The 15,572-nt window shown below is 34.5% G+C and overlaps 1 protein-coding gene across 1 annotated transcript; it reads left to right on the top strand.

Moving 5' to 3' along the window:
- The first annotated feature begins 515 nt into the window (after nucleotides 1-515).
- LOC131643072 (PHD finger protein MALE STERILITY 1-like) lies at nucleotides 516-3,595 on the top strand. Its single transcript, XM_058913216.1, has 3 exons — nucleotides 516-813; nucleotides 1,593-1,878; nucleotides 2,203-3,595. Exons 1-3 carry the CDS (start codon nucleotides 516-518, stop codon nucleotides 3,593-3,595), a joined length of 1,977 nt encoding a protein of 658 aa, XP_058769199.1.
- The last annotated feature ends 11,977 nt before the right edge of the window (nucleotides 3,596-15,572 follow it).

The raw sequence follows: 15,572 nt of genomic DNA, 5'->3' as shown, positions 1-15,572 counted from the left end.
AAATTAAGTTAGACGAAAAACACCCTTGGCACAAACGCCATATAATATCAATCACTTTATTTAACACTAGTTAATGTTAAGATCTCTTTGCACAAACCAATGCATAATGCAAGTTCAACTTAATTAACAAAATTATGTTCCAAAACGGTAGTTAGACAAGAAATGTTGCATTTCCCTATAATCCCATAAGAAAAGAATCAACTACTCAAAAAATTTGACCATAGAATTAGTAGGAAAACATAAGAGGCTATAATTGCATGGCACCTATAATTTAAATCAAAACACCAACCATTTCGTAGGTTACTACGATAAATTTTCAAGGAAATCCAATTTTGAAACAAGTCATGCAAATAGAAGCATTGCAACTCTATTTTAACATGTCCAATTTTATTTCAAGGCACTAAGTGTGTGAGTGTACATGTGACTATATAAAAACATAACATAAATCTATATATAACACTTCCCTTTGGTTCCAACATGTTAGAAACTCTTGAAACATCCTCAAAAAAAGTACAATGTTGAATGTGGATGTTGTTGGTAACAAGAGAAGGAAAAGATGTGGGAGGGTTTTTAGGTTCAAGAATTTCGGGGAACAAGGTTATCCGGTCATGTTTAATGGTTCATCGTTTCGTGAAAATGTGAATGTTTTACTTGAATATGCGAATTTGGAGAGTAATATAAATATGGGAATGCCTATGTGGTCTTTTCAACTTGAATTGCACCATCATCCACCTTTGCATGTTTTGTTGTTTGTGATTGAAGAATCAATTGAAGCAGCTATGAATCGTCATTGCAACCATTGTCAATATGTTGGTAATGTTTATTAATTTAATATTTGGTTTGCATTGTGTAATTAGATAATATAATGTTCAATTTGCATTCTAATTAGCTTACAAAAAGTTGGTTTATTTTTTTAAAAAGTTAATAAGTTAAAGTCACATGATTTATTATACATGATTTCATGAATCAATTTTTTAGCTTCAAAATCTGACATAAGCCAATCCATTCAAATCAGATGATGTTTTATTTAGTTTGATGTTTTGAACCTACTAATCCAATCCTTTGATATGTCACATTATTATTTTTTAAATATAAATTTGTCTAAAATAACCTTTAGTATACATGTTTTTTTACTAGAATTATAGTTTTTATTAATTGTAAAAATCAAAGTTTTGATTGATTGTGAGAATATTTTATGTAAAAATTTATGTTTGAATCTATTAGATCACCACTTTTTCCCACAAATGTCTAGTATTTGTCAAAGGTGAATAAATGAAATATATTAGATTTGAATTCATATACTCTACAACTATCAATTGAGTTGACTTAACGACACAATTTACATATTTATTTGGTTTGATTTTAGTGATAATATTAAGGTTTAAATACTTTATCCAAATTAAAAACTATTGATTGACTTTAGATATTGTACTTTAAAAATGATTATGATAAAAATAGGAAGTTTTTAATAATCCGACAAAAATCTGATTTAATGTATAATATACAAACTAAATTCTTTTATTTAATCCATATTATTTTGGCTGAATACTATAATAATCTTAATTACATAAATTTGATTGGAGTTTATTTAGGTTGGGGCAACCATTTAATTTGCAATAAGAAGTATCATTTTCTATTACCTTCAAAGGAGGCACTAAGTAGCTGCACTACCTGTGAAAATTGCTGTGACTCAATTGGTACAATGAACAATGGTAAGTCAAAATTAATAGAATTAGAAGGCCATATGATGCATGGTGTATTTCACTCTAATGGATTTGGACATTTGCTATGTGTCAATGGCTTGGAAATGGGTTCTAATTTGGGTGGCAACCAAATCATGGAGTTTTGGAATCGTTTGTGCAATGGATTGCAAGCAAGGTTAGTCCATTTCCACACACTTTTAATTATGAATGCAAATTCACTGCATTCACGCATTTGGTGTATTAGTGACCGTACAATTGTCTGTGCATTAGTAACTGTTTGATGGAGACTCGATGATTTAAAAAATATATTTATTAATTTTTGAATAATAATTTAAAACTTATAATTTAAATTTAAACTATTTAATATTGATTGAACGATCACATATGTACCTAATGCATAAATGCGTATATTAGTGACTACATGGAATCTGCATCCTTTAATTACTATGTCAAATAACTATACAAAGACTAATTGCTTAATATGTACTAATCATGATAGGAAAGTGAGTTTGAATGATACATCACAAAAAAGAGGCATGGAATTGAGACTTGTGAATGGAATAGCATATAGTGAGCCATGGTTTGGTCGTTGGGGATACAAATTTGGTAGAGGATGTTTTGGTGTAACACAATCAATGTACCAAAAAGCCATAGAAGCAATAAGAAGTATGCCACTATACTTACTCACACACCACATTGCAAATTCAAGTCATGAAATCCCATTAATCTTCTCAAGGTACCAAACACTTTCTGATCACTCTCTTATAACCCTTGGTGACTTGTTTCACTACATGTTAGAGCTCAAGTCGCGGCTTCCGCGCGATACATGCATTGGTTCCTACAACACAAACGCCCTAGTCGAAACAAATTGTCGTTGGTCGCCTAAAAGGATTGAAATGGCGACGAGGGTTATCGTCGAGGCCTTGAAAAGAACGGAATTTAGATGGATTTCAAGACAAGAAGTTAGGGATGCAGCGCGCGTTTACATAGGTGACACGGGTTTGTTGGATTTTGTTTTGAAGTCGCTAGGTAACCATGTTGTTGGAAACTATTTGGTTCGTCGGAGCTTGAATCCGGTTACCAAAGTTTTGGAGTATTGTTTAGAAGACATTTCTAATGCTTACCCTTGTCATGAAGGGTTGGTTATGAGTAGTAGTAATAAAGTGAAGGACAAGTACAAGATCACAAGAGGTCAACTCATGAAAGACATGATTTGTTTGTACAAGTACATACTTATTGATACAAAACCAATTATAGGGTCAGAATTTCTTTCAGCTATACCATTGGCAGCTACAATAATTCTTGACACAAAGTATCTTATCAAAGACTATGGAGAGGTACCTTTGCAAGTTGAATTAGGATCAGAAGGAAAATTCAATATTTATTGTACAATTTTGTTGAGGAATGTTAACAATGTAGGACATGATCATGAGTATTATTTGAACAATGAAATGTCAATGCCTCCTTATGAATGTATCACATTGAAAAATTGTGCTACAATTAATGACTTAAAGCTAGAAGTTGAAAGGAATTTTAGGGAAATCTATTGGGGGTTAAGGGGTTTTGTGGTGGAATCAAATGAGAATTTGATGAATGCAAAAGGGAATGAAATGGTTTTTGGAATGATTGAAGTTGGTGGAAAACTTGTTCTTGAAGGTTGGCATGGTAGTGACATGGTTGAGCAAATATGTGAAAGGAATCCAAATAAGGGAATTGTGGATTGCACTTGTGGAACTAAAGAAGATGATGGTGAAAGATTGGTGTCTTGTGATATTTGTGAAATTTGGCAACACACTAGATGTGTTAGAATTCCAAATGATGAAGAAGTTCCTCATATTTTTCTATGCAAAAGGTGTGAGCAAGAAATTGTTCTTTTCCCTTCTTTGCCATAATGAAATTGTTGATTTCTTTGTTAACGTTTAGTCAATCAATCTATTGAGGTCTTTTTTATTAGTTATATTGATTTTTATGTAAAGTTAGCTTAATTTATGGTTAATTAATAAAAATATTTATATTTTAATTTAGGGATTATTACATATACAAACTGTATCGTGTCTTTTCTGAAGAAATTTTTTCACCCTTTACATTAAAAAAAACTAAAAGTGTTTTTAGAAATGTACATTGGAACGGCATATTTCTTCGATAAACTATACAAAATTTATTATTTTTTTAGGAGCGTGCTTCTAAAGTACAAAATTCCTCTCTATTAGATCGCGTGTTAGAGAATGTCATCATAATTATAACAAGAAGACCAAGAACATGATAATATTGGTTACATAGATAAATTTTGAAGGGTGTAAGTGTTGCTTATTTATATATGTGCTAATATACAAATTAAGATAATAGTAAGTGTTTATTAACTATGAGTGAAGATTCTTCATTATAGTCGGGGGTGGTCCTGAACACGGGTTCACGGAGCAGGAGTCCAAGGCACCATAATTTTACGGGTATCAAAGTCAAAATTATTAAATGGATGTAAATTTTCTTAAATAAATTATAGAGTAGAATAAAATCAATTAATATATTCATAATGTTAGCAACTAAAGAGGCTAATGAGGACGCTAAAATTAAAATAATGATATAGGAAATATAAATCATTGAAATTGTTATGAAATTAACTAAAATAATAGAGAGAGATGAGTGGGAGAAAGAGAAGAGAGAAAATAATCTTGTATTATCATCTTCAAAAGTATCCTTTACATTGCAATATGAGTCTTATTTATAGGACGCAAGGGAGATGAAAAGTCACATATATTAATAGGGAATATGAAGATGAAAAGGAAGAATAAGGATAGACATCCACTTTTATCTTTATTCATAACACTCTCCCTTTGATGTCCATTGAGGAAATGCCTCGTTAAAACCTTACTAGAAAAAATACAGTGGGAAAAATTCTAATGAAGGAAAAAGAGTACGATATCCTTTAAATGTAAATTGTCTCGTTAAAAACCTTACCAGGAAAATCCAGTGGGATAAAACCACGATGAAGGGAAAAGAATGCAAAACATATGTATTTCTTCCCCTTATGTAGACATTTATATGTGAGACAATATTCTTTGTAGCTAATGCTTAAAAGTTCTTCTTGGAAGAGACTTCATGTAGTGCATGATTTGTTGAATTTGTTGCTATGAGTTATTGCATAGATCTCCATGAAATAGTCGTACCATAGCATGTAAACAAATAATTTGTTTCTGATCTACCATTATGAGAGTCTGACAAGTAACCTGCATCTCTACGATTACGAGTTTATGTTTGAATCTATTTCAATGTCTTCATGTAGCTGAATAATTGTATGTTGCTAATAGATTGACCACAAATGATATATCAAGACGTGTATAATTAACAACGTACATTAGTGCTCCAATTACACTAAGATATGGTACTTCAAGACCAAGCAATTTTTTTTAATCTTTTTCTCGAGGCTTGAAATGATCTTTCTCTACATGTAATGATATAACAATCATTGGAGTAGACAACATATGAGATTTGTCCATATATAAGCATTTCAACACTTTTTTTTATATAAACTTCCTAATGTGCAAATATTTCATTGTCCAAATCTTATATTTGTAAGCCTAGGCATAATTTTGTTTTTCCTAGATCCTTTATCTCAAACTCTTTCTTTAAGCAATTTATAGCTTTTGAAAGCTCTTTAGGAGTTCCAATAATATTTATGTCATCCACATAGACAACTATTATTGCAAATTATTTTTCATATCCTTTTATGAAAATACAAGGACAAATTGAGTTATTTGTATATCCACCCTTCAGTAAATATTCACTAAGATGATTATACCACATTCGTCCAGATTGTTTCTACCCATAGAGAGACTTTTTCAATTTGATGGAGTAGTTTTCTTGATATCCAAAATCACGTGCCTCTACTATATTTAATCCTTCAGGGAGTTTCATGTAAATGTCACTATTAAGTGAACCATATAGATAATCTATTGCAACACCCATCATGTGCAAATTAAGCCCTTCATGTGCTACAAGGTTTATTAAATATATGTCTCATCAAAATCAATTTCAGGTCTTTGTGAAAATCATTGAGCGACAAGTCGAGCTTTGTATCTCACAATTTCATTATTTTCATTTTGTCTTCGCACGAAAACCCTTTTGTATCCATCCGACTTTAAACCTTGAGGTGTTTGAACTACTGGTCCAAACACTTGTCTCTTGTGAAGTGAGTTTAAATCTGCTCAATTGCATATTTCCATTTAAGCCAATACTCACTTAGTGTACAAACTTTAATAGACGTCGATTCATGATCCTTTTGTCATTTATCACATTTAGAGTTATACTGTATGAGAAATATCATCAATGTTGACTTCATGTCGATTCCATTGTATTCCATTATGGACGTAATTTATCAAGATCTCTTTATTTTCATAAGTTTCAGGTACCTGATCAATCCCTTCTGGAGATAAAATGTTTATTTTGTCAGAAGATTCTTTTAAATTTTCTATATCCTCCATTGGGCCATCTTTATTCTTAGCTCCCTTTCTAGTTCGAGGATTTTTATCTTTGGAACCGATTGATCTTCCATGGTTCAGGCGTGGTTGAGACTCATTGGATTGTCCTGTAGGGATATCAATTTTTATTGGAGAATTTGCAGTTGGTATATATGATTTAGTCACACATTTTGAATCAGTGAATGCATTTGGTAATTAATTTACTAAGTGTTGCAGCTGAATTATCTTTTGAACTTCTAGTTCATATTGTTTGGTTCGAGGATCAAGATGAGATAATGACAATTCATTCCAACTGATATCTTTTTCCAACTTCTTATTCTCTCCCCCTAATGGATAGATGTAGATTCATATCCAACATACATTCTCGTCCTCCTTTGAGGACCCATCTTATTGTGTCGTGGTAGAGAAATTGGAACATACACTACACATCCAAAAATTCTTAGATGGGAAATATTATGTTCTTTACCAAAAATTAATTATAAAGGGGAAGGGGTGTGCTAAATCGTTGGCCTGATGTGAATCAATGTTGCAGCAAGTAAAATTGCATGTCCCCAAGCAGAAATTGGGAGTTTGCATCTCATAATAAGCGGTCTTGCAATTAATTTCATATGTTTAATAAATGATTATGCAAGTCCATTTTCTGTATGAACATGTGCTACTGGATATTTAATGTATTAATTTCAATTGACATACAATAATCATTAAATGCTTGAGATGAAAAATTCTGCAGCATTACCAAGACATATTTTCTTGACAAGATAATCGAGAAAATGCGCTCTTATTCGAATTAGTTGAGCTAGCAATCTCGCAAATGCCTGGTTGCAAGTTGACAACAAATAAACATGTGACCATCTAGTTGATGCATCAACTAAAACCATAAAATATCTAAATGGTCCACATGATGGGTTATTGGCCCACAAATATCATCAGGTATACGCTCTAAAAAACTTATAGATTCATTTCTAGTTTTTGTTGGTGATGCCCGAATTACCAATATCCATTGCGAGCAAGAGTTGTATGAGAACTTATTTGAAAAATTTCCCGACTCATTAATTGATGACCGCATGAATTTTCAATTATTTTTCAAATCATTATATAACCAGGATGGCCCAACCGGTCATGCCAAATTAGAAATTTATTATTATTTGTAAACTTCAGGTTTACAGTTGTTAATATTGTAACTTACTTTCCTATCATGCTTCATACACAGTTTTAATTCGCTTGCAATATAAGATTATCCAACAGGAGAATCCACTTCGATTGTAGTATTAGCAGTTGTAATTGGTTGTATAATATTTACAAATGAATAAAGTTTCGAACTTTGGGTTCATATTGGTTTGTACGGGGATCAAGATTTAAAATTGTTTATTTGAACTTCTCGTTCATGATTTCAACTCCTTATTCCTTCCCCTTAATATTGAAAAAATAATTTATTAAGTGATAATCAGCCTACTGGGCTGCAATCAAGTATTTTATTATTTTCTCAAATTATATCCTCAAAATTGAGATTCATATCAATATTCATTCATGACTCGTCTTAATGTATTATATTGGAGCAATTGGAATATACACAACACATCCAAATATTCACTTAGATGAGAAATATTAGAATAAATGGTAAGTTTATGGAGGATTAAGATATAGTATCTTGTTGGCTTGATGCAAATAAATATTTAATGTACTTGATTGCATGTTCCCAAAGCATAATTTAGAAGTTATAATCTCATAAGTATCAATCATACAACTGACTTTAGACGTCTAAAGAATGGATTTTCAAGTCCATTTTTTTTCATATGAACATATGCTACAAGATGTTCAATATCAATTTTTAGTAATATATGTGATACTTATCAAGAAAGTTCTGGAAAGAAAAAATTCAGAAAATGAGATCGTTTTCTGAGAAAACAATCTCACAAACTTATGGTTGTGAGTAGACAATAAATATTTTGCATGATATTTTGGTCAATGCAACAATTAATGTCATGAAAAGCTCAATTTCTCTGATTTTTAATTTCCTTTAGAAACACAACAATATACTGGATTGAAGAAACTTTTGGTTCTTCAATATTAATTATTTGCATCGTATTATATTCGACTTAGCAAGTTCTTACTTCAATATTAATTATTCGCATCATATTATATCCCCCTAGGGCTAGATATGAGCGACTTAGCAAGTTCTTACTTGATCAAGGATATTCTAGAGGGAAGGTAGATACAACACTTTTCATTAAACGTCAAGGAAAACATATTCTCCTCGTTCAAATTTATATTGATGAGATCATATTTAGTTCTACTAAGATGCAATTAGTCAAGGAATTTTCAGAGATAATGCAGGGAGAATTTGAAATGAGTATAATAATGGGGGAGTTAAATTACTTTCTCGGACTTCAAATCAAACAATTCAAAGAAGGAACATTTGTGTTTCAAACCAAGTATTGTGAAGAGTTGCTTAAATGCTTCAGAATGGTATATGCAAAATCAATTGACACTCAAATTCCCCCAAATGGAAACTTGGACAAAGATGAAAATGGTAAGGATGTCGAACTCAAAAGGTATAGAGGTATGATTGGATATCTCTAAATCTAGGCCTGGTATTATGTTTAGTGTGTGCATGTGCACTAGATATCAATCTGCTCCTAAGGAATCTCATATAAAATCCATAGAGCATATCCTTATATATCTTTATGGTATTTCTAAATATGGGCTTTGGTATCCCAAAGGATGCGATTGCAATTTAGTTGGTTACTCTGATTCTGACTTTGCCGGTTGCAAATCGGATAGGACGAGTACTTATGGAACTTGCACTTATTTTCAAATTCTTTTGTTAGTTGGTATAGAAAGAAGCAAGTATTCGTTTCCTTGTCAACTGTTGGGCGGAATACGTTGCAACGGGTAGTTGTTGTACTCAAATTTTGTGGCTTAACCAACAATTACTTGATTTTGACATTAAGCTTCAACGTGTTCCCATAATGTATGGTAATAATAGTGATATTAACCTAACTAAAAATCACGTGTTACACTCACGTACTAAACATATTGAGATACGTCACCATTTCCTACGCGATGATGTTGGAAAAAGGGATGTCGTTTTGAGCATGTTGATAGCAAAAATTAACTTGCCGATATTTTCATAAAACCTCTTTCTGACTGAACCATTTTTCAATATTCATCGGGAATTAGGCATTCTAGATATCTTAAATTTTCCTAAATAGCTTGATGCATTCACTCCTCTCTATAATTGTTTAACCTTTGTTCAAAAGTTCTAGTTCATATGAGTGTATCATACGTTTCTCATCATATGAGGTACCACCGTTTCACTTATCTCTTTGTTCATAAGTTTTTATATCTTGTATTTCTTATCTATGTCTCTTGAAATTTGATTGTATGTTTATGTGATATAATTGATGTATGATGCAATCCCATGAATGTTCACTTCCAAAAAATTTATTGATTAACCTATGAGTGTTTTCAATCCATATACTTACAGTGACTTCATGTTTTAATCATTTGTATTTCATAATCACATGTAGTTCATGATATAAATTCCGCACATTCGAAGTATCTTTGATGCTATTAATTGTCGAGCATGTTATTTATCATTTCTTGCATAATACATGTTTGAGCATGTTATAATGATAACATAATTCTTGAACAAATCATGGAACATCTTATGGAAACATTTCTGATTTTGGTTTTTATGGTGATGTATCTACATATTATCACCTTGCTGGAGCACATGCGTATGCAGCAGTTGGGAGCACCAACTGGGGTCACGTAAACGTGACACTTTTGACGTGGCTCAAGAACTTTTGCATACATCTTATTTCATGATATTTTTCTCCTTTATTATGCTTTCCATTTTATGATATTATGTTGTTCTATTATGATTTTTGTATGCTCAATTTGTAATGAATTTCATATTACTTTGCCTGAATTGAATGTTTTATTTATGTTCATGCATTTTCATTTTAACGTTATTCTATGTGAGTGTTCTTATTGTTGATCAAAATTATTTTTGCAACGCCTCTGAGTAGTATATGTTTTGTTGTGTGTTTTACTTGATGTTTCTTATGTTTTGTGTCCTTTTCTCTCTTTTTTGATGTTGTCAAAGAGGGGAGAAGTTATGCAAGCAAGAACGAAGTTTGGTTGCAAAAATTAAAAGGAAGATGCACATATTCAGGGAGAGATATGACCAGAGACTATAAATATGTCGTATGTTTTTCCATCATAAAAAAGGGAAGTATGTGAGTGCAATATCCTCTCTTATATGTATTGCATGATGTCAAAACTAGAAAATATGTAGTATTTGTACATTGGACATTATCTTTCTATGTCTAGGTTACATTTTCATCTTAGGATACTTAGGGAACAAGTCAAAAGCATTTAGACAAGATAAAAATGTCAAAATTATCATTTTTTAAATGAAAAATCATGTTTGAAGTCGACTCATTCGTGTTAGGAGTCGACTCCCACTGACAGCATTTTGAAAGAAAACTTTCTGCCAAATAGAAGTTGACTCATAAGAGTCTTGAAGTCGACACACAATACTAAGGAGTTGACTCCCTCGATCTGTGGGTTGACTCCTACTGGAAACCTCTTTTACATATTAACTCCCTGTTCTGTATAGGTCAACTCTCAGGTCATTGGAGTCAATACATAGCACGAAGGAGTCGACTCCCACGTGTAATGAGTCGACTCATACTGAAGCTCATACTGAAGCATATTTCTTAAAATTTCTTGTCCATTTGAAGTCGGTTCCCAGGAAGTATGGGTCGACTCCCTTGCCCTTAGGTGTCAGCTCCCACTTTGAATGAGTCGACTCCCACTGTTCAAAATGTCCAATTTTGTAATTTTGCAACCTCAATTTTTCTGTTTCAATCTTTCACACTCCCACACATATATAGTCATTCATGCATCATTTCTCATCATTAAAACCAAAAACAAACACAAATTTGTTCATCATCTTCATTCCCTCAACGCGTACATACAACAACTACACATAATCATTTTTGTTGTGTGATCTTGAGATGTTTTATAAGGTCCAATTAGGATTCAGTGTAATCAATTAGGTTATAAATTATGTGGCGGTTTTAAGAACAAAGTATAATGCAAGGGAAGAATAAAGAACAAGGAAGAAGAACACAAGAATTGGTTATAACTGCTATTCTTTTACTTTCTCTTAAAACAAGATTACAAGTTTACAAGAATAACAAATAACCTCTCTCACCCTAAATTAGGATTTGCAGCTTTTCAATGATGAGAGACTAGTATGCTATTTATAATAAAACCTAACATACTAACTAGTGGGCTTTTTCCACAAGGCCCATTACACAAGCCAACTTAATAAAAAACCTAACTTAACAAATTAGGGTTTAAACACTAAAACCTAATTTAACATGCTAACAACTCTAGCATCTTCAACACAAGCATGTGAACAACCTTCGACTTCATGCTTATCCTGTCGAACCAATAAGCTACCCTTCGACCATACTAGAGTTCGATCCAATATCTCACAAATCTCCACATTGGACCTAACTCTACAACGTTAAGGGAACAAACTAGATTTCTTCATGCAGCTTTATCAACTGCATACAGTGGAAAAACTTGCAACTCGGCAATGTCTTGGTGATCATATCAGCAGCATTGTCTTCAGTCGAAACTTTCAGCACTTGGACTTCTCCACGCTCGATTACTCCTCTGACGAAATGCAGCCTCACATCAATGTGCTTAGTTCGCTCATGATAGGCTGAATACTTCGCCAGGTGTATTGCACTCTGACTATCACATTTAACAGTGATACCTCGACCTTGAAGTTTCAGCTCCTTCGCAAAACCTTCAAGCCACAATGCTTCTTTTACAGCTTCAGTTAGGGCAATATACTCCGCTTCAGTGGTTGATAGAGCAACAACCTTCTGAAGTGTTGCTTTCCAACTAATTGCAGTGCCAAACATAGTGAAAACATATCCAGAAATAGATTTTCTGGAATCCATACAAACTGCATAATCAGAGTCGACATATCCTTCTATTACTGCTTTACTATCTTCACCCAAGGCTCCACCATAAATTAGGACTCTATTCAGAGACCCATTTATGTACCTTAAAATCCACTTCAATGCTTACCAGTGAGCCTTTCCAGGGTTCGCCATGTACCTACTTACAAGACTTACTGCATATGCTATGTCGGGTCTAGTACAGACCATAGCATACATCAAAGAACCAACTATATTAGCATATGGGATGCTATTCATATAGGCTCTTTCGACATCAGTACTGGGACACTGATCAATACTCAACTTGAATTGAGGGTTTGTTGGAGTCACAACTGGCTTCGAATTCGACATTCCAAACTTTTCGAGAATCTTTCATAGATATGCCTCTTGAGATAAGCATAACTTCGACTTCTTTCTATCTCTTCGAATGTCAATTCCAAGAATCCTGGAAGCAGCTCCCAGATCCTTCATATCGAACTCCTTATTGAGTTCAGCCTTCACCCTCGTCACATCTTCAACATTGTTGCTTGCTATAAGAATATCATCCACATAAAGCAACAAAATAACAAATGAATTACCAGGTCGTAATCTGAAGTAAACGCAGTGGTCGAACTGACTTCTAATGAAACTTATGCATGCCATGAACTTGTAGAATCTCCTATTCCACTGTCGAGGAGATTGTTTCAGCCCATACAAAGATCTATTTAACTTGCACACACAATCTTCCTTCCCCTTTTTGACATACCCTTCAGGTTGCCTCATCAGGATCGTTTCATCTAGATCACCATACAAGAACACAATCTTCACATCCATCTGTTCCTGTTCAAGATCGAACTGTGCCACCATGGCAAGCAACATTCGAATGGACCTATGCTTCACAATAGGAGAAAACACATCATTGAAGTCGACACCTTCTTTCTGAGTGAAACCCCTTACAACTAACCTTGCCTTGTATCTTTTCGACGTCACTCCTTCAATTCCTTCCTTAACTTTGAAAATCCATTTACAGCTGACTAACCTTGTCCCAGCAGGTTTCTTGATTAGTTCCCAAGTATGATTATCATGAAGAGATTTCATCTCATCATCCATGGCCTTCAACCATTCAGTCTTATTTCGACTCCTCATAACTTCCTTGTAGTCTCTAGGTTCTTCGTCTAGAACCTCACTTGCAGAGATTAAGGCATAAGCTATAAGATCTGCATACCCAAGTCTCTGAGGTGCCTTGATGACTCTTCTCGACCTATCTCTCGCCAATATGTAGTCATCGTCAGTTTCCTCAACTTCCTCAACATCTTCTGCTTCTTCTTCGACTTCATCAGGGATATGCAATTCAGCATCAACATGCCCCACCTCAACAGGAATCTCTACCTGTTCCAGCTCTTCGTCAGATGTTTCTGTATTTCGACCAACATTATCAATTTTCTTAAAAGCCATTTCAGCTTCATTGAAAACTACATCTCGACTGGTGATACACCTCTTGTGACCTGGCTCTAGGCACCATAGCCTATAAGCTTTGACTCCTTCAGGGTATCCCATGAACATGCATTTTAGAGCTCTAGGTTCGACCTTGTCTTGCTTAATGTGAGCATAGGCTACGCAGCCAAATACTCTCAGTTTATCAAGATCTGGTGGATGTCCCGACCAAACTTCTTCAGGTGTCTTCATATCTAACGTTGTCGAAGGACATCTGTTTATCAGATATGTTGCTGTCGAAACAGCCTCAGCCCAGAACACCTTCTTTATTCCAGCACTAGTCAACATGCATCTGACTCTCTCCAAAATAGTTCGATCAAACCTTTCAGCCAAACCATTTTGTTGTGGAGTACCTGCAGTAGTTCTGTGCCTTGCAATACCAGAGGCAGCACAAAAACTGTCGAATGCCTCATTGCAAAATTCAAGGCCATTGTCGGTTCTCAACCTTTTGACCTTTCTGCCAGTCTGATTTTCAACCAGAGTCTTCCAACTTTTGAAATTCTAAAGAGTTTCATCCTTAGTCTTCTGGATGAATACCCATAATTTTCTGGAATAATCATCTACTATGGATAGAAAATACCTTGCTCTTGAATGTGATGGACACCTTGCAGGCCCCCAAAGATCAGCATGGATGTAATCAAGGGATCCATGTGTTCTTTGTTTGCCTTTGTTGAACTTCACTCTGCAAGATTTTCCAAGTACACAGGGTTCACAAAACTTCAGCTTTTCGACTTTGTCTCCACCAAGCAGATTTTGTTTCCCTAACTCGACTAGACCCCTTTCACTGACATGGCCCAATCTCATGTGCCAGATTTCTGTCTTCAACAAAGGTTTCGTGGATGCAACATTTGTCGAACCACTTACAACTTCAGCCTCAAGGGTATACAAGCCTTGTTTCTTCACGCCTCTCAAGACTTCTTTCGAACCCTTCATGACTCTTAGGATACTTTTCTCTCCTTGGAAAACATATCCTTTCTTGTCGAATTCACCAAGAGAAAGCAGATTTCTCTTCAAATCAGGAACATACCTGACTTCAGTCAACAGCCTTATTGACTCATCATGGAGCTTGAACCTCACAGATCCAACACCTGCAATCTTGCAAGCCTTGTTGTTTCCCAGCAATACTGATCCACCATCTTGATCACATAATTCCTCGAACAAGTCTTTGTTTGGAGTCATGTGCCAAGTGCAACCTGAATCCATAATCCACTCCTTCCTAGAGTCACTGCTTGAAACCACAAGGACATCAGACGATTCGAAATCATCTTGAACAATGGCAGCATTGCCATTATCCTTACCTCCATGATCTTTCAGGCGTTCAGGGCACACCTTTCTTGTGTGACCCTCCTTCTTACAATGATAGCATCGAATGCCAGATGCTTCGCCACTGTAAGACTTCGACTGGCTTTTGCCCTTCTTCTTGTCAAACTTACCATCCTTTCGTAAGAGTTTTCCTTTAACGGCCAAACCTTCGCCAACAGTCGAAGGTTTATGCTCCTTTCGTTCGTTTAGGTCCTTTGAATATAGGGGCTGATTGAACTTCTTCAAAGGCCAGGGACTCCCTTACATACAGGAGAGTTTCTTTGAAGTGAGCATGTGATCGAGGCAAAGAACACAATAGTAACAACACTTGATCTTCATCATCGATCTTCACATCAATATTTTCAAGATCAAGAATCAGCTTGTTGAACATATCCAACTGCTCAGCCAACACTTTGTCTTCAATCGTCTTGAATGAATACAAAGCTTGCTTCAGGTAGAGTCGATTTACCAGCGATTTGGTCATGTACAAACTTTCAAGTTTCACCCATAACCCTGATGCTGTCGTCTCCTTTGATACCTGCCGAAGAACCTTATCACCAAGGCTCAACAAAATTGTGCTGTGTGCTTTATCGATCATATTTGTCTTCTCCGCTACCGACAATTCTGCA

This window comes from Vicia villosa, unplaced genomic scaffold (assembly GCF_029867415.1).
Source record: "Vicia villosa cultivar HV-30 ecotype Madison, WI unplaced genomic scaffold, Vvil1.0 scaffold7, whole genome shotgun sequence".
Classification (NCBI taxonomy): Eukaryota; Viridiplantae; Streptophyta; class Magnoliopsida; order Fabales; family Fabaceae; genus Vicia; species Vicia villosa.
The sequence above is the reverse complement of the archived record's forward strand: the minus strand, read 5'-3'. Positions and strand labels throughout refer to the sequence as shown.

Excerpts from the sequence above, each read along its gene's own strand:
- LOC131643072 (XM_058913216.1), top strand. The coding sequence starts at position 516 with ATGTTGAATGTGGATGTTGTTGGTAACAAGAGAAGGAAAAGATGTGGG. Across the intron at positions 814-1,592 it reads CAACCATTGTCAATATGTTG|GTTGGGGCAACCATTTAATT; the intron begins GTAATGTTTATT and ends GAGTTTATTTAG. Across the intron at positions 1,879-2,202 it reads TGCAATGGATTGCAAGCAAG|GAAAGTGAGTTTGAATGATA; the intron begins GTTAGTCCATTT and ends TAATCATGATAG.